The following is a 19,186-nucleotide window of genomic DNA, read 5'->3' as shown; positions in this document are numbered from 1 at the left end:
GTTTGAAATGAACGCTGGACTAACCAATCGAAAGCCTTCGCGCCTTTGAAGTCACTGGTGGGTTTTGCCCGAAGAGGGAGGGAGAACGAGTTCTACGTCAAACGTTAGCAAAGTTCGTTTTTAAAAATATTAAGCTTAATTTATTAATTCGTCGTCGTGATCGGGATATTTTAAGCAGTTGTACTTACTGGAATTATTCGCACAATATTAAGGTAAGTCCGTCTTCCAATTGCATGTGTTGGCAATGCAAAGAGCAACTACTCTTTACGTTTCTCTTTGTTGGGAAACTGGGGCTTAGCCGAAGCTAACTCAAGCTGGTCGTATAACGGCGTTGTAGGCTTTGGCTAATTTCTGAAAGGTTATCTTGTTTCTGTTGGTTGAAGTGGGAAAAAAAAACCCACAACCAAAAAAATTAGTTGGACGAATTTGTTTTAACGTGTGGTGGTAACCTTGCTCTTCGATAGGTCAAGTTTTTATTAGAGTTTGTCGGTTTTGGTAAGCGGAACTGCGAATTTAACTACCCACCTCTGTTCGGGCTATTCGCCAACAAGCAGATTAACGATAGACAGTTCAGAAATTAGACGGTGCCCGGTAGTGAAACATAGTCTTTAAGCGATCGTAACGTGAACGTTTAACTCAGTCGTAATTTCAGCTGCCTGTGTGTCCTTTTTTAAAGGGTTTGTTGCGTTATCGTCAGCGAGTTTAGCTTTGCCGAACTTATTCATGCGTGCCCACGTATTGTTTCTATGGCGGGTGCTTTTGCTTTCTTCGCCAGAAGTATTTGAATGCATGACGTTTTCCCTCCTTTCCTTTTCTGTCGATTGTAGTTGCATCCGCGCTATCTCGAAGCTAACTAAGCTAGCGTATTTCGTTAAAGAAACAGCTCCTGCACTTTGGCAAAAACTATTATGTTATCTGAGGGTACGTGAAAAGTGTCGCTTACCCCACTAGCCCAAGCGCAAAAACTGCAGTTAAAGCAATCAGTAAAAGCGGCGCTTTGACAGTTATTCACATGTATGTCATATCTCACATACACATATGTATATAATTGTATAATGCATATATTTAAAGGGAGTGAAAAAGGAGGAAAATGCATACAAAAGTGCGCCTTTTTTAACATTTGAAGCCACATGAGTGCGGTCGTGATACGGTTTATACTCAGTATTCTTTTTACCAGTATAAGACTGTGTGAACTACAGTATGTCTACACACTGCAGTAACATGACATTTGATGGCGCCTTAATAGTCCGAGTAAAGTTTGTGCTGCTGTGGGTTATCTGCCTTTCCTTTTATGTGGACCAAAATAAAACGGTTCGGTTTGACCTACTCTAGAGATGCTCGAGTACATACCCTTTGTCCTTTTAGATGACTTATCTAACTTTTTGGTGTGAGTTTACAACTTGACTCGCATGTTACATTTCAAATGGACTGCGTACCAGGTGGGGCAGTTTTCAGCACAAAGCTGAGGGGTGGATAGGGTGGCTGCCTGTCTTCTATTTTAAACCCCACCCACGTTATAGCCATATCTTTTCATCAGCCCAAAGGGGGGATCTGAGGGGGAACTCTCCTCAGTCAGGAGACACCACATATCCCATATGGAAGCCTGCACGCGAGCCAGGAAAGCAGCATTGGGACATACTTTGGGTGTGTCCTGTTGTGAGATGGGGTGTTTGCGCAGATGCTGTGGGTTTTTGTGTTTTTCGAAGATTCGATCAGTTAGCAGTGGAAATTTATCACTTTTCCTGCTTTTTTTGTTATAACGGTGGTGATTGGACAGTTGGAGCCTTTGTAAGTTAGTGGAGTTACTGTGTGATTATAAAGGCAAACAAGAGACTAATTGTCAAGTTGAAGAAAAAGTATTTCATTGATGGGTACACCATGCTTAATTTCTGACGTTTGATGGTAGAAAGTACAACTTTCAAAGAGTTATTATATTTTATATTTTAATTTTCGTTTCACTATAGTTTGACTTTTTGCTTTCAGATAGATTCCTGGTGAATGTACTTGTTTCAATTTAATTTGTAATATTTACAAAGGTTTTAATTCAGTTTTTATTAGTTTCACTTTTTAGTTTCAGATTGTAAGATTAGGACATTCAGAACAATACAATAATATACCAATAGAGACAGTCACATCTCAGTAAATGTTGTGTAAAGTTAAAAAAACAAAACAAAAATAACTCAAAGCACATCCTACATGCCATTTACTGGAGTATGGAATTTTAATTAGCATCACTGCTGACATTGGCTGTCATTGGGGTATGTGGTTTGAAACTATTATCAGAACAGATCGGGATTAAAGCTTGAAACCAAAACTCTTCTTGAATGCTGTAAAGTCTGGCATTCCTTTCATGTGGTTATTAAAGTACTGATCCATTATTCTGTTGTAGAAATATATGCAATTTTCAACATTTCAGTACTAGACTATTATCAAGAAAATGGTTAATGAGAAAGGGAAACCAGGATTTAAAAAAATGTTTTTATTTATTTGCAATTGTAAAATATCTTGACTTCTACCAAAGGAAAATAAACAACTTAAAACGCTTTATTTCCATAAAATAAGTATTTAAATATTAGAAGTCACAGAGTTAAACTGCATTCTGATAATTTGCTGCCTAAAGAGGTTATCAGCAAAGGTAAACCAGTGAATACGTGTTCAGGTCAAAAGTAGTAAATTCATGAATACAGAGACAGTTTGTGTGAAATTCCTTGCCTGTTGCTGTGACTTGAATGGAGCGACCCACTGGGACAGACAGCTCTGGATAAACCTCGCAGGGACAGACTTGTCAGCAATTCTGCAGTAGTGTGTTGGTTTTCTAGACACTGAGCCTCCCAGGTCACTGATGTTCTATAATGCTGACTTTGCCTGGCCCTCCTCTTTGTGTCCAGTGATGAGCACTCCTGTTGGATTTTGCCATTCCGTAGTGTTAGTTAATACAATTGTGAAATTGTAAACTGAATATCTATAACATCACTGGGTGGATAAATGGAGACACAGGAAACAAGCTTGACAGTTGGTTGCCAAAAATGGCATTTAACCTCTGTATATGAGGATGACCTCAGAAAGCTGCTGCACCACCCCTGTTCTGCCAAGATGGTTTCACACATCTGCCAAAAAAACAAAAACAAAAAAACCCCAGAAGTGATGACAGGGTGGACTTTTTGTATTCCTGTGTAGTTTGGGGTTTTAGCCTTAACTTTGGATGTAGCCTTGTATTATGATGTCCTCAGGTTAGATATGTTTTGCCTTAATTCTTTTGAAGCATAAATCTTTGGTGAGTGGCCACAGCAGGCTAGTTATCTCTGGTCAGGTTGTAGTTATAGTGGAATTTTATTTTTCGTCCTCTAATTAAGTTCGTGTTTAGACTCACGGCTCTAAGCAACATCTTCTCCATCTTTGGTTTAAATATTTTCTCAATACAATTGCACTGTGCAGTTACATTATGAATTATATTTCCTGCAGTACTTTGCAAACATAGGCTGTATATAAAAGATGGTCTAAGCTTCTGGTGCAGAAAAGCCTCAAACCTGGATTCTTTGTAAATCCAGCAGGGGGCAGTGACTCTGTCTGGGGGAGAGAAATCAGTGGTTTTACGGAAGTTTGCTGTCACTTCAGTAGACACTTTAGTGCTGGGTTTCTGGTTTTAAATGCTAGTTACAGGATTAATTGAATATATCACCCTGTTAATGTTGTAAATTCTGGTCTAGTGTCCAGAAAGATGATAAAGCTGGTTACACTCTGTGTCCACAGGCTGTGTTTTTTACACTGGAAGAGCTCGTATTCTCATTTTAAGAGCACATTTTAAGAACTTTTTATTACTAGGTTATAAAATCCACATTCTTCATTGTTTTTCCTCCATGTGACAGTGTTATCATTATTCTCACATCTGCTTGATATTTGGTCATGAGAAATATAAGACTGATAAGTGCAGTGATGATCTAAAAGTCTTCTTTTCAGCTGAGTAACTAGTAATAATGCTGTATTTTAGGTGTGTTTTTCTGCTGAGCATTTAGTGTGGTTTATAGAATTTGGATTAAAAAAATAAACACAGAGGGAGCAAAAAACACTGCATGTAGATGGATGACAGGTTGCTTACCGGTCATGTACAATGTCTGATTTGTTGGTTGGATCCAGCAAATCGGCTTGTCATTCTTGCCTTCAGAATGTTAAGATGGTTATGTGAAAATATTCTGCTTCATAACAGGACCTCACTAACACGATGCTGCTGCTGCTGCTCCATTCTGTGTTTGCAAAGCACATTCTGTGAGAATGTTCAAGTTTTTGAGACCGTTGTCATACTGTGGTGCATCAGAGTAACTTAAGATGACTAACGATATTTAAGATCAGTCACTACAGATGTATTGCCTGGCCACCGTTGCACTTTATCAAAAGTTCAAAGTTACTGCCAAAGCTGTCAAGTAAAAGTGAAAGCACTGAGATGTTGAGATGCTGCTATTGTTGTCTTTCAAGCTTCGTTGTCTTTCATATGCTGTGCTTCAGTGGTACGAAAGGAGACAGAAGGGGCCGCCTGCAGTGACGAGGCCATTTTTTTTTTTTTTTTTTTTTTTTTTTCTCTTCAAATGATTGAGCCTTACTGTAAATACCAGTGGCAGGTTTAAATTAATTATTATTTAACAAGTTAGTCCTGCTCTGCTTTTCCTGATATCTCCTATCAGTTTGGTCAAGTCTCTTTGCTCCTCTCTCTTGTCCTCTCTGTTTCACTTTCAGCCACTTTCTCCCCTGCTTGTTGTACTTCCTTCTGTACTGAACTCGTGCTCTGTTTTGATTAACTCCTTGTCAGGTCAATGAAGATGCCTACTGTGAAGTACCAGAAAGGGGACACTGTGATGGGCCGCTGGCCCGGCAGCAGCCTGTACTATCAGGTCAAGGTGCTGGGCTTTGATTCCAAAAGCCAGCTCTACACTGTCATCTACAAAGATGGTACAGAGCTGGAGCTCAAGGAGCAAGACATTAAGGTAGGATCAGAGTCACGTGCTCTTGTGAACTGCAGCTGACTCTTCACTCGGTTTCACGGAGTGCTTTATTGTGAATTCTTTTTTTCTTTTTCTTTTTTCTTTTCTCAACATTGAAGTCAGATCTGCACATTAACCACTGTGGGTGTAGGTTCAAACCATGAAGCGCTAATGCTTTAAATTAGTTATATTTTTGTTCTAAAGGAAAGATAAAAGAGAAAACACAGACTGGATTGTTAATCAGTGATGATACTGGTATGCAGTTATTAAGTCATGTAAAAGGGATCACTGTAGCTGTAATGTCTGTAGCATTCTACTAATAGTTACGTTTTAGAACTGTCGTGGGTATGGTCAGGAATATATTTCAACTGTAAGATGATACTCTGTGAAAATTCAGCCTCAGTTTTTAATCTTTGCAACATTTTTTAAATGATAAACGTATAGCAGTCCCCTTTCAGTTTTTTTTCTCCTCCCGATTGTTATTTTCCCTCAGAGCGTCACTGGTTTCCAGACCCGCTCCCGTTCTCGCTCTCGTTCCCGCTCACCAGCCCGCCGTCGCAGCCGTTCACGCTCCCCGGCAAGGACCACACGTCGTTCGTCATCTCGTACAGCGGCAGCTGTCGCTGCAACAGCAATCACAGAGAGTACACCGTCTTCTCGCAGAGATACCAGACTGAAGGATACAGTGGAAGTGAGGCTCAGCCCTGTGGTAAGTGCTTATGCTGCCTTGTCATTGTCTGATTATAGGCAAGGCAAGTTTATTTGTATAGCACAATTCAACAACAAGGTGATTCAAAGTGCTTTACAGAGACATTAAAAACAAGAACAAATAAAAAGCATGATTTAAAATTGAATAAAACAAGCAAATAAACTAACTAGTTAACAAACAAACAAACAAACAACAGTATATAAAATCAAAACAGATAAAATCAGAACAGTAGATAAAATCAGTAGTTAAATGTAAGTTTTGAAATTTAAGCTTAAAGTGTGGATTTGGTGCTTTATTCAAATGCAGCTGAGAACAGGTGAGTCTTCAACCTGGATTTAAATAAACTGAGTGTTTCAGCTGATCTGAGGCTTTCTGGGAGTTTGTTCCAGATATAAGGAGCATAAAAGCTGAATGCAGCTTCTCCGTGTCTGGTTCTGACTCTGGGAACTGATAAAAGACCGGATCCAGATGACCTGAGGGATCTGGATGGTTCATACTGGGTCAGGAGGTCATTGATGTATTTTGGTCCTAAACCATTCAGAGCTTTATAGGCCAGCATCAGAACTTTAAAGTCTATCCTCTGACGGACAGGCAGCCAGTGTAAGGACCTCAGAGCTGGACTGATGTGGTCCACTTTTTTGGTCTTAGTGAGGACTCGAGCAGCAGAGTTCTGAATGAGCTGTAGTTGTCTGACTGATTTTTTTAGGTAGACCTGTAAAGATGCTGTTACAGTAATCAAGCCTACTAAAGATGAATGCATGGACTAGTTTTTCCAGGTCCTGTTGAGACATCAGATCTTTTATCCTTGATATATTCTTGAGGTGATAGTAAGCTGACTTTGTTATTGTCTTAATGTGTTTTTCTAAGTTTAGGTCTGCATCCATCACTACACCCAAATTTCTCGCCTGGTTTGTGGTTTTTAGATGTATAGATTGAAGTTCTCTGGTGACCTGTAATCGTTTTTCTTTGGCGCCAAAGACTATTACCTCAGTTTTGTTTTTGTTTAGCTGGAGAAAATTGTGGCACAACCAGTCATTGATTTCCTCAATGCATTTACCAAGAGCCTGTACAGGGCCTCGGTCTCCTGGTGACATTGTGATATATATTTGTGTGTCATCTGCATAGCTGTGATAGTTTATTTTGTTGTTGTTTATAATCTGTGCCAGTGGGAGCATGTAGATGTTAAACAGAAGGGGTCCCAAGATGGAACCTTGGGGAACTCCACATGTGATACTTGTCTGCTCAGATGTGAAGTTACCTATTGATACAAAGTATTTCCTGTTTTCTACGTATGTTTTGAACCAGTTTAGTACAGTTCCTGAAAGACCTGTCCAGTTCTCCAGTCGTTTGAGTAATATGTTGTGGTCAACTGTATCAAATGCTGCACTGAGATCCAGTAAAACTAGGACTGACATTTTTCCACTGTCTGTGTTCAGACATATGTCATTAAACACTTTTGTCAGAGCGGTTTCAGTGCTGTGGTTCTGTCTAAAACCTGACTGGAAGGCATCGTAGCAATTATTCTGTTTTAAGAAGTAACTGAGCTGTTGAGAAACTGCTTTTTCAATGATCTTACTTAAAAACGGGAGATTTGAGATCGGCCTGTAGTTGTTCATTTGTGTCTTGTCAAGATTGTCCTTTTTCAGTATAGGTTTGATTACAGCAGTTTTTAGTGATTCTGGAAACACACCTGATAATAAAGAAAAGTTGACGATCTGTAACAGGTCTGACTCTAAAGTCTTTGAGACCTTTTTGAAAAAACTTGTTGGCAGGACATCTAAACAGCAGGAGGAGGAGTTCAGTTGACCTAAGATGTCCTCCAGGTCTTTGCTGTTAATAGGTTGAAACTGTTTCATGGTGTTTAAACAGTTTTTTGGTGGACACAGTACATATCCTGGATCTGCTGTTGATGTACCAATTGCTTGTCTAATTTTTTGGATTTTTTCAGTGAAGAATTTGGCAAAGTCATTGCAGGCCATGGTCGAATGAAGTTCAGCTGCCACTGACACAGGAGGGTTTGTTAGCCTGTCAACTGTAGAAAATAAGACCCGAGCATTATGGCTGTTTTTAGTGATGATGTCAGAGAAGTAGGACCTCCTTGCATTCCTCAGTTGTAAATTATAATTGTGAAGTTTCTCTTTATAAATGTCATAATGAACCTGGAGGTTTGTTTTTCTCCATCTGCGCTCAGCTTTCCTACACTCTCTTTTTTCATTTTTCACCAGTGTGGAGTTTCTCCATGGAGACTTTTTCCTTCCAGAGATAACCTTCACCTTAATGGGAGCAATAGTGTCCATTACATTTAACATGTTAGCATTGAAGCTATTGACGAGCTCATTGACTGACCCTCTGGGCAGGTCAGGTGTTAATGGGAAGACCTGGTTAAAAATTGCACTACTGTGTTCAGTTATACACCGTTTTGTGATCACTGTTGTTGATATATTTGTGTGGGCTGAGATTTTACTTTCAAAGAAAACACAGTAATGATCAGACAGGCCCACATCAGACACAGTAACCTTTGAAATGCTCAGGCCTTTGGAGATCAGTAGGTCAAGAGTGTGTCCTCTATTATGTGTGGCCTCTGGGCAACTTTGGGCTGACTCAGCATGTAACAGAGTGTTACTCAGGTCTTTAGTCCCTTTGTCCTGAGGGTTGTCCACATGAATGTTAAAATCCCCAGCAATAATTACACAGTCAAAATCAACACAGATCACAGACAGCAGTTCACTGAGGTCATTAAAAAAAGTCTGTGCAGTATTTGGGAGGCCTGTAAACATTAAGAAACACAACTTTGGATGGGGCCTTCAGCTGTAAAGACACATATTCAAAAGACTGAAAACTTCCAGGAGATAGCTGCTTACATTGAAATGATTCATTAAATAAGACAGCAACCCCTCCTCCTCTCCTGCTCGCCCTGACCTCACTGATAAAACTGTAGTTAGGAGGGGTCGTCTCGATGAGAACAGCTCCACTGTTACTTTGGTCCAACCAAGTTTCAGTTAAAAACATAAAATCAAGGCTGTGCTCAGTGATTAAATCATTAATTAAAAATGTTTTCCCAGCTAGAGATCTAATGTTTAATAAAGCCAACTTAAGTGTTTTAGAGGTATTACTTGTCCCCTCGTGTTTGGGAGCAGTCTGTGGCACACAAGGTATGTTTACTATGTTTAAAGATCTTTTAGAGTGCAGCTCTCTGTGTTTTGACCAGGCCACATGTCTCCTGTCACCTAAAAGTACAGAAATTTTAAAACCTTCTAGTAAACAGGGTCCCAGCTTCTCCTGGGAAAAGTCATCACTGCCATAATCCTCACAGCCCGGACCCTTCACACATCACGCATCAGACTGCGGAGACAGGGCATGAAGAGGAACTAAGGGGGGCGAGGCTGGGCAATGTGACTTCGATTGCTCTGTTGAGGGTGGGGCTCGATGGCGAACCTTTGGCCGCTCTGGTGGGGGGTTTATGGGGGACAAAAAGGGATTGGGACGGGGGGTAGATCTGAGCCCAGCATTGACCCGCTCCATCATCTCCTCAGTGAATTTCAGGTGTGGGGAGGAGGGAGAAAGGGAGGGGGAGGAGGGTGATGGCCTGTCAGGGGTTTGGGGGACTGGGGAAGGTCGTGGTCCCTTGTCCTGGTCGTTGGTGTTGTTGAGAGAGTTGGAGGCAAATAGGGACCCCTCTTCTTGCCTTAGATGTCTCTCCTTTCTGAGGCTCTTCCTCAGATGCCATGGATGTCTCTCCTTTCTGAGGCTCTTCCCGGGTGGGGGCAAATGGAGCTCCTCCTCAAGGTTTCTGCTGGGCTTTGTCTGTTCTTGGAGTACTGTTTGTTCCTCTTTATGAGATAACTCCTCGTTTATCTCAGCCTTGGCACCAAGCACGGATGGATGACGTATGGAATAAAACAAGTTGGAGGTGAACAGTTTCACCCCTGACTTGTTAAAATTAAATCCATTTGCTTTGAACAGATGCCTGCGTTCCCAAAAAATATTAAAGTTGTCGATAAAGTGCACTGAGTGGTCAGCACATGCTGATATAAGCCATTTATTCAGTGTAAACAACCTGCTGAATCTCTCGTCTCCTCCTCTGACCGGCGGTACAGGTCCACTGATGAATACAGCTGCATTCAGAGAGTTTACAGTATTTAATAATACTGTAATAGCAGTATTAATAATAAAAAAAAGGGAAAAAATCAGCATAAAAATCAATAAAAATCAATATAAGAAGCAAAGCATTCAAGAGCAAAGAGATGAAGCGTCCACACTCACAAAGGGGAGGAGTACTATAGAATATTAGTGATTGTCAAAAACATGATAAGGAGAAGTTGAAGAATGCCAGCAGAAAGCGTATAAATGCAGGTAACTGTTATAATGAAGACATACTACATATAGAGAGTCTCTTCTTTAGTTACCTGACTATATCAGTGTTATATAGTCCCTTCTGTCTGTTCCACCTGTTCGCCTGACTACCATGGGACTCAGAGCCTTTAGTTGTTCTGCCGTGAGACTTTAGAACACATCCACCAGATTTCTGGACTACAAACTCCCTCTCTCTACTTTTAAATCACATCTTAAAACCCATCTATTCAGAATTGCATACACTTCATCATGCCTCAGTCTTATTCTGTTTTTTACTTTAATTAGCTTTTATAGTTGTTTTTTGTTGTCTTTACCTTTTTGTTTTTAATTATTTTGTATTAATGTAAGGTGACCTTGAAGGTCTTGAAAGGTGCCTATAAATAAAATGTATTATTATTATCATCATTATATCAATCATTTCACTGCAATGCCGTTTGCCAGTGGGTTGCTTAGACAGACATAGTCTTGTCAAAGTCACCCTTCATAAAACTTGACACCCATCAAACGATGCAATCAGTCAAAAATGTGTCCAGATAATATTTGGAGTTGGAAATTGAAGAATTAAGAAGCAGAAAGCTAAGGACGCACTAAGTACTTCATGAGACGCTTGCAACGATAAAAGTGAACTGTGACTAGATGACAGTCGTCTCCACGCTAAGAGCAGCACTTGTCTACATTGCTTTCAGTTATAGTAATCTTTCATAAGGTCCTGGACCAATGGGTTCATTTTTTTTTTTTTTAAATTTTTTTTGTTGATAGTGGTTGTGTGCTTAATGAAGTTCTGCTATTTCACTTTGCCACATGAGTATATTATTTCACTTGTAGTGATTTATTTATTTATATATTTCTTTTTTGTGGAGAGTGCTACTTAGTGTGCCATAGCATGAGATTGTAATGTGTACTGTGGATTCTCCTTGTACAAAGGATGTGCAAAACTAGATATGTAAACATTGCTGCCATTGCTAATGCCAGACAGATAAAAATATTCTTAGTTTATTAATGTACAACACAAGTTACCGGTTCAAAGACATTATAGTGCCCACAGATTTGGCCAAATTATGCACCAGGGTGTGAAATACTAGAATGGAAATTCAGGTGACACACATTTCAGTTACACTTAAAACATGATTTGGTTAACAAGGAACGTGATGACTGGACTAATGCAAATGTTTGGGTTTTTCCCCTCGTTTAGACAACTGTAGATTTGTTGCCAGGAACATCCCTACCCAAAATACATTTTAAAAAATGTGTGCAGTACAGAGGTTGTCCCATTAACTGTGAAATAGCCCACAGATTTCTGGCAAGATCCAGTCCATTATCAAATGTCCTAATTCATCAGTACCTTGTCCTTGTGGGGAAATTGTGAGTCATTCATTCTGGTGTTTGACCATAACACAATCACACTCCCTCTGTATGTTCCTCACATTGTTTTTTATTTTCTTTTGTTTTTGTCTCTGTCATTTCCATCAATCACCCTCCATTGTTTGCTGAGCAGGAACAGACAAAGGCAGCAGAGAACAGTAGCAACAATAAGCATGAAAAGAAAGAGGAGAATAACACTGCTAGCAAAGTGATTGAGGTGAGTTTTGTCTTGCAATTTAAAAAAAAAACCCCAAAAAACGTGTCAAAACTTTTATTTAAAAAGGTTCAAGTGTCTCAAAATAATTGGCTCATAGAAGAACATTTGTGCAGACCACTCCAAGTGAAAAGGTTTTAAACAGAACTAAAAGGCTCTGAGGTAAGTTGCAGCTGATGGAATGTCATGATGCATGCACGTCGGGGGCCCATGTATGTTTTCTGAGGGGGGGCTCCTCTCACAAGACTGTACTTCATTTAACTAGTCACATGTTGCACTAGCATGTGCTGCCTCTTTACTGTGCCTGTTTCTGACAGTCTAAAGTCCTGTGTGCAGTAATCTGTGCTGCATTTAAGTTAAGATATAAAACTTTTTCTTCTTTGACTTTAATGTTTATTTACTGCAGATTTCTGACAGTTTATTTGTTGTTTTCTGGCTGGAAAAAAAGATGTTCTTTTCATAGCAGCAAATGGCAATGATCTTTATTGGGCTAAGACACTTAATCTCCTAATTATTTCATTCATGTATTTTGTCAGTGTAGGTAGTAGTGTAGGCTTGTAGGTGTAGGCAGTTTTGTGTTGTGATATTTCGATATTAGTAACTTTGTTTCTTGTTCTATCGATTTCCTCTGTATGAGATGCAAATGGTTGGATTGCATTATCCTACTGATTGGCTGAAATTGTTATGCTTTTGAGTTGTATTAATATGAATTGTTGACTTGTGTCCAATTCTAAATAACCCAAAATCTTATTCCAGAAGTCTGAAGCTAAGGTGGAGGCAGAGTCTGAGAAAAACCAAGGCCCTTATAATCTACGCCGTAGGAAGGCTGACGGAGATGCCAAACCAGCTGAAGCCAAACCAGATCAGCCAGAAAAAAAGGCTAAGGAGGCTGCAGCCCCATCCACCATCCCCTCCGCCCCACTCGACTTTGGAGGGAAGATGGGTAGGAGGATAGGAAAAATGCATTTTCATGCCACAGCCTCACTTCTGTGAGCTTGTACGAACTCTGTGTATTTGTAATCAGTTAGACACACAAAAAATTAACTATCTATCGGAGCATGGTGGTAGAGATGCCGAGGAAAAGCTGAACCTGACCAAACTGATATTGTTAATATTCCTGCTGTTTCTTGTCTTGCCTACAGGAGCGTACTTCTGGCTGCTCTTCTTGCCAGCCTGGGTTCTCTTTGTAATACTTCAAGGCAACCTAACGGACCCCAGTCTGATCAACGCCCCCCCTCCTCTGCCTCCACTTGACACCTTCTGGGATGCCCAGGCTCTTTGCTTTGTCATCCTCTGGATCTTATTTCAGGCACTGCTTTACATCCTGCCAGTTGGAAAAGTGAGTGAGAAGATCTGAAATTTTTAAATAGAAACCCTAAGTTGATGTTTGGCTTTCAACTTCAATCTGTCTTTTTCCAAGTGGCTCCACTAAAGTGCTGCTGGTGTTTGTCTCTTTTTCTCTAGCTGAGTGAGGGCATGCCACTGAGGTCTGGAGTGAGGCTGAAGTACAGAACCAATGGTGAGTCTGTGTGAAGCCACTCCCAATAAGAACATACTACTAAGTCACGTCATTGACGATCACTCATTTGTAACTGTAGCTTCATCTGAACCAATAAATGTCTCTGTCCTTTTTTTTTTTTTTTTTTTTGTGCTACACTGTTTATAGTAAAGAACTATAGTCATTTATTTGTGTCATGATATTTATTATTATTCTAGTTGTGGTCTTCAGTATATTTTTTTCGGCCTCTGTGTGTACCTCCAGGTTTCTTTGCCATAATGGTGAGTGCTATAGTGGTGGCAGTAGCAGTGCACCAGGGTGCTGATCTTACCTACATCCACAGCCACTTCCTCCAGCTGGCGACTGCCACCTTCATCATCTCCGTCCTGCTCAGCATCTACCTGTATGTTCGCTCTCGCTATGCCGCCTCAGAAGAGCTGGCACTGGGGGGAAACTCGGGTAAGAAGATTGCGTACATTCTGTTGTGCCCCTTCATCTGTTTAATTTGCCAGTTTATGTAAATCAGCAGACCTTGAGTTTGCTTCTGTCTTTTCTCCAGGCAATGTGGTTTATGACTTTTTCAAAGGACGTGAACTTAATCCCCGCATCAAAAACTTTGATCTGAAATTCTTCTGTGAGATGCGCCCTGGACTCATTGGCTGGGTGGGTTGTCTTTGTTTCATTAGTTCTGCTTCATCTGTTTAAAATTAGTCTGAAGCACACATTGCGCTCTCTGCTGGCCATCCAGGGAAATACCTTTTAAATTTAAGTCATCTGATATTACTAAAAGAGTTCCTTGTGTCTGTCTGCTGCTGTAGGGTTAAATTAGAGCATCAGTTTAGATTTGATTTAAAGAAGAAAGACGTTCCTTCTATATTGAGCTGAATATCTTTGAATTGTTTAAATTAATTTTTTTAAGTTTAGGTTAGGATGGTTAGGGAAAGTGATAGAAATGTACTACTGACTAAGTAAAGTGTGTTAAGAAGATGGAATGAGTCCTTTGAGGAGTTCATGAATAAAGAAAATGATACATAAGAGACCGATAAACGACAGTTAGTGAATGAAGAAGTGAGGGCAGCTATAAAGAGTACAAGGAGTGGAAAGGTTGTTAATCTTGATGACACTTATGGAGATATGAGGTGAGATGGGTAGGGAGAGACAGAACAGTGGACTTTTGTGGTTTCGCAAGTGACTCAAGAGTTGTTGGGCGTATTGGATGTGTAGCAACCACTGGTTGGTAGGAAAACTGGTATAATATTGTATCTCAGGGGTATCCCTGACTGGTCACACCTGCGTGAATATGGCCTTATTCATGTCATCCTTTGTTGTTACATGTCCAAAATGGCAGCTAAAGTTAATGTCACTTGGTTGGTGGTCATGTGTCTACAAAACCTCAGTAGTTTAAAGTATGCTGCTTTGATGCTGCCTCAGCATTAGGTTTTCCCACACATTTTTAACATTTTTTTGCGTTCTCCACAAATGGCAGTTCTGCATTACGGGTGATCAGGAATCTTTCCTAATAATTTTAGTTCTGTGTGTTTTATGTGTGCAGTGTTTGATCAACTTTGCCATGGCGTTGGCTGAGATGAAGAAGCACAATCTTGATGCTCCATCATATGCCATGATCCTAGTGAACCTGTTCCAGCTGCTCTACGTGGTGGACGGCCTCTGGAATGAGGTAAGCTCAGCAGAGTATTTTTCTATGCCAATTTTACACGAAGTAACTGGTCAGGTTCACAGGTTGTAAACTTGCCAGTCTATCTGTTGTTCAGACCAAATGAATGTGTTTGTTTCCCAGGAGGCTATCCTGACCACCATGGACTTGATGCATGATGGTTTTGGCTTCATGTTGGCTTTTGGTGATCTGGTGTGGGTTCCTTTTACGTACACCTTGCAAGCGTATTACCTGGTCCTCCATCCCAATGCCCTGAGCCTGCCAGCAGTCATAGCCATCGTCACACTCAAATGTGAGGGAGAGCATGAAACTGAATTCACTCACCCTCTTCATATGTTTTTAATATTTTGCTGAGTCATTCTGGTGTTTGTGTCCTTTCTCTCTGTATTTCAGTGATTGGCTTCTATATCTTCAGAAAATCTAACTCTGAGAAGAATGCCTTCAGGAGAAACCCATCCAACCCTAAACTGTCCCGTAAGTTCTCCTGTGGGCTTATCCCAAATTAAGTCTCGTTTATGCAACAGGCTCATGTTTCTTTTCCTGATGAACATTCTTTATTGTCTGAGGTAATAGTACTAAGATGAAATGGTCCACTAAATACACTTTTTTTTTTCTGATTGTGTTTTTTGTTTTTTTTAAATTAACCCCTCAGCTGTTGAAGGCTGATGGGGTTCTATTGCCCACATGGTACCCAGTCCTTTTTTTTTTTTTCATTCAGTTTATAATACTCGTCAGTCTAAACAGCAATCTCATGCAGTGTTAGAATGGCCTAAATCTTAATTATCAACATTACATAAAGAGAAAATGAAATGAAACACAAATGAGTTATTGCATGTTTCTCAGTACATGTTGGTACTATTCAGTCATCTTTTTATTCTTGTTGTCTCTCCAGATTTGAAAACGATCCCTACAGCTACAGGGAAAAGTCTGCTGGTCTCTGGCTGGTGGGGAGTGGTTCGCCACCCTAACTATTTGGGAGACCTCATCATGGCTCTGGCCTGGTCCCTACCCTGTGGTGAGTTTGCTTGGCATTTACAGTTAATGTAATAAAGAATGTAGGATGCTAAATACAAAACAAGTCGAGAGCAGGACAGGCAGAGGAGTTTGTAGCAGCACAGAAGCACCCTATTATTCTTAAGTTCATGTCATTTTTATATAGCACCAAATCAAAACAAGTCGCCTTAAGGTGCTTTATATTGTAAGGTAAAGACCCAACAATAAAACAGAAAACGCCAACAATCAGACAGCCCCCCTGTGAGCCAGCACTTTTGTTACAATAGGAGGGAAGCAGTCCCTTTTAACAGGAAGAAACCTCCTGCAGAACCAAGCCCAGAGAGGGGCGACCATTGTGTGGGGGTGATCTGTAAACTAATGGTAAACTGCAGCTCCTTTACATAGTGGGCTGTCAGTAAATTTGATTACATATTTGTTTTGCAACAATCCAACTAATAATTTTTAAGTGGGAAAACAAAGCAGCTCCACTGCCATCCATCTTTACTTCCTGCACCACAGAGTTCAAAGCTTTACCTGTTTATCTGGTAGCTCTGTCAGTGTTTTTTCTCTTGAAGAAGACTTCTTCAAGAGACTCATGGCATCAAATATCTATTCAATATTTTTGAAATTCTGTGTTTATTATTTATTTCAGTTGTTCATTTTGTGATGTGTGCAAAGGGAAAATCTCATGTTGAAATTAATGTGCCCATGTAAGTAGTTCAGTCTCTCATTGTGTTGGTTTGCCCTCAGGTGAACACAATGTGATGTTTGGTACTAGTTTGAATCCTCACAGGGACATAAAAACTGCACATTGCCATGGTGTAATCTGGTTTAAAGACTCAATTCTGCTCCAAAAGTTTTTTAACTTTTCCCTGGACGTCGTCGTTAATCTGTGAATGTTTCCATTTGTCTTGAGTGTCTCTCTAATGTTTCTGATATTAACTTGGAAAAAAATGTTCTGGAGTACAGTCAGGCTAAAGCGATGTTTTGTCACTGCAGGTTTCAGCCACCTCCTGCCGTGGTACTACATGATCTACTTCATCATCCTGCTTGTACACCGAGACTCGCGTGACATGAGCGAGTGCAGGAGGAAGTACGGCTCGGCATGGGACGAGTACTGCAGAACTGTCCGCTACCGGATCATCCCCCGCGTCTACTGAGGAAATCGACCCTGGACACTCAGAGCTGAGGACATTTTTTGTTTGTTTTAAACCCAGTATAAACAGCTGTGTGAAGGCTCCCAAAATATGAATGGATTGACCGATTTGACCTTTTGTACTTTTTATTTTTTTGATTGCTTAATTCTGAACTGAAGGAGGACTGAATTTTTGATGATCATGATATTGAGTTTTTGAAAATTGCCTTTTTTTATAATTAAAAAAAATTAAAATGTATACATAAAAGTTTACAAAACGAGGGGAAAAATGAAACGCCTCTGCTAGGAATGTCTTGTTAGGATGTATATTTTTGTATATACATATTTTGTTTTTATACTTAAAGAATAACACACCACATGCTTATGCTTATGTTTTTGGGACATGTTACTGTGCCCCAATTCTAAAAATTTTACAGCATCAGCTTGGCTAATACAGATGATTTTGTAAGTATGGCTTCCTGTTAGGAATTCTGTGGCTTGTGCATATTGTGAAGGATGGGATGGAAACATGCTACCCCTCTCTGATAAGCTGTACAGTGGAACTAGGACTCGTGTTTCTTCTCAGGACCAGGGATGTTGTCAGAAAGTCAGATTAGAAAAGTTTTGTCTTAATTTTGATGTGAATACTTTTATAGAGAGATCTAGTTTTGATTTGAAATTGTAAAAATGGTATTAGAGGCTTTGAGAAAAATGCACTAATGCGTCAAAGCATTTTTTTTTTTTCTTTCTTTCTTTTTGCGTGATCACTTCCAAAGTGTTTAAATTTGGCTTTGCTACCTCAGATTCACTCACTGTCCACTTCTTCCTCCTTGGTGCTCTCTGGGAGGCAGTGTGTGTAATTATGAGTGTAATGTCACAGCTACATGACATAAACTTGTGAATATGTAATTTTCTAATATGAACATGTGGCAAGTGTCCACATCACAGGTGATGGAACTTTGTTTGTTTTTTTTTTCACCTCCCCACATTTCCCACAGTTATTTCTAGATGTTTGCCTCATCGTGTTCTGGGTGATGATTTCTCTGCAGTGTCACATCAATTTGGTGTTTTTATCTTTTCAAGCTTTAACTTGCCAGGTCAGCTGACAGTGACCACTTAGTGAAGTTTATACTGTGACAACATGAGGAGCAGTCGACTGTGTAAGCATTTGTAACCTGTGCATTTTCAAATCCAAATTAAGTATTTTTATGCCTGTGCAACTGTAGGCGATAATACAAGTAGCAATAGATAACTCCATTGGGTAGCTTTTTTTTTTTTTTTTTTTTTTTTAATGCTGTTCTGACTGAATACCATGTAAATATTTTTTAATCATGTTTTAATTAAAGTAAGTAAAAGTAGTAATGCCAGTAATGTTTCTCATTAGATATTTAATGTTGCTTTTTAATTTTGACCACTGTAGGCCACTGTTTCCACACTTAGATCTGCCATGGTTCTAGACAAAATTCAGAATTGAGTAAAGGGTTTTAGAAAGGTGTATATACTCTTCACCTGATTAGAGAGGGGAAAACAATTAAGTCTGATCCTTGAGACGTTGACCATTCTCTTTGCTCCAGGACCCATTGTGGTAATACAAAACTTGTTTGCTTTGACTGTGACTGGTGAGCAATACTTTGGATGTATTTTGATATATGACAGCAATAAATAAGAATATTAACTAGTCCAGGAAGCTGCCTATCAGTTCTGTGACAGCAACTGGGACAAAGCTAATCTGTACAAATGTTGCGGCATGAAATAAAGAATTACAGTATTTCATTTTCTTGTCTGTATTTGTTTATTTCATTTGAAAAGAGGGCATCTGCAATATTAACAGAAATGTTGGTGGCTGGCTTTAATGAGACATAAGTGAGTGTCTCTCTCCCAGAACAGACTGGACAGGAAGGTGTTTCAGCCTTGCTCCATATCGGGAGGTTTGTATGGCTGGGTGAGATGTCACATACAGCTTGGATTAGACATTTGACGTCCTAGGGCTCTGCATTGGATATCTGTCCAAGTGAGCCTTCATATTTTTTTATTTATTTATTTTTTTTCTTCACCTGTCCCGTTTGGTTCTTTTGCCATCACAATTATTGTCTAAAGGCAAAGAAAGATTCCCAACGGATTTACTTTACCAAATGGACCATCCCAGCCTTGCCGTATTGGTCTATTTGATTCACCTTTGTTTTAATTTTTTATTTTATTTTCACTTGCTACTCACAGGACAGACATGACTGAGGGAAAGAAAAGGGAGAAAGAAAAACAGCGGGGAAGAGGAAC

The 19,186-nt window shown here is 39.8% G+C and overlaps 1 protein-coding gene across 2 annotated transcripts; it reads left to right on the top strand.

Annotated features, from left to right (window-relative positions):
• The first annotated feature begins 47 nt into the window (after positions 1-47).
• On the top strand, positions 48-18,685 carry lbr (lamin B receptor). 2 transcript variants are annotated; one of them, XM_026142733.2, is made up of 14 exons: positions 48-212; positions 4,802-4,976; positions 5,467-5,682; positions 11,531-11,614; positions 12,368-12,554; positions 12,754-12,950; positions 13,076-13,130; positions 13,374-13,568; positions 13,669-13,772; positions 14,662-14,787; positions 14,908-15,076; positions 15,178-15,258; positions 15,677-15,799; positions 16,777-18,685. In XM_026142733.2, exons 2-14 carry the CDS (start codon positions 4,806-4,808, stop codon positions 16,935-16,937), a joined length of 1,869 nt encoding a protein of 622 aa, XP_025998518.1. In that variant the 5' UTR covers positions 48-212; positions 4,802-4,805; the 3' UTR covers positions 16,938-18,685. The 2 variants fall into 2 exon arrangements, with proteins under 2 accessions (XP_025998518.1, XP_080145977.1); XM_080289851.1 differs by lacking the exon at positions 11,531-11,614 and having other exon boundaries at positions 56-212; positions 16,777-18,270.
• Positions 18,686-19,186: the final 501 nt, after the last annotated feature.

This window comes from Astatotilapia calliptera, chromosome 15 (genome assembly GCF_964374335.1).
Source record: "Astatotilapia calliptera chromosome 15, fAstCal68.1, whole genome shotgun sequence".
NCBI classification, from domain to species: Eukaryota; Metazoa; Chordata; class Actinopteri; order Cichliformes; family Cichlidae; genus Astatotilapia; species Astatotilapia calliptera.
The sequence above is the reverse complement of the archived record's forward strand: the minus strand, read 5'-3'. Positions and strand labels throughout refer to the sequence as shown.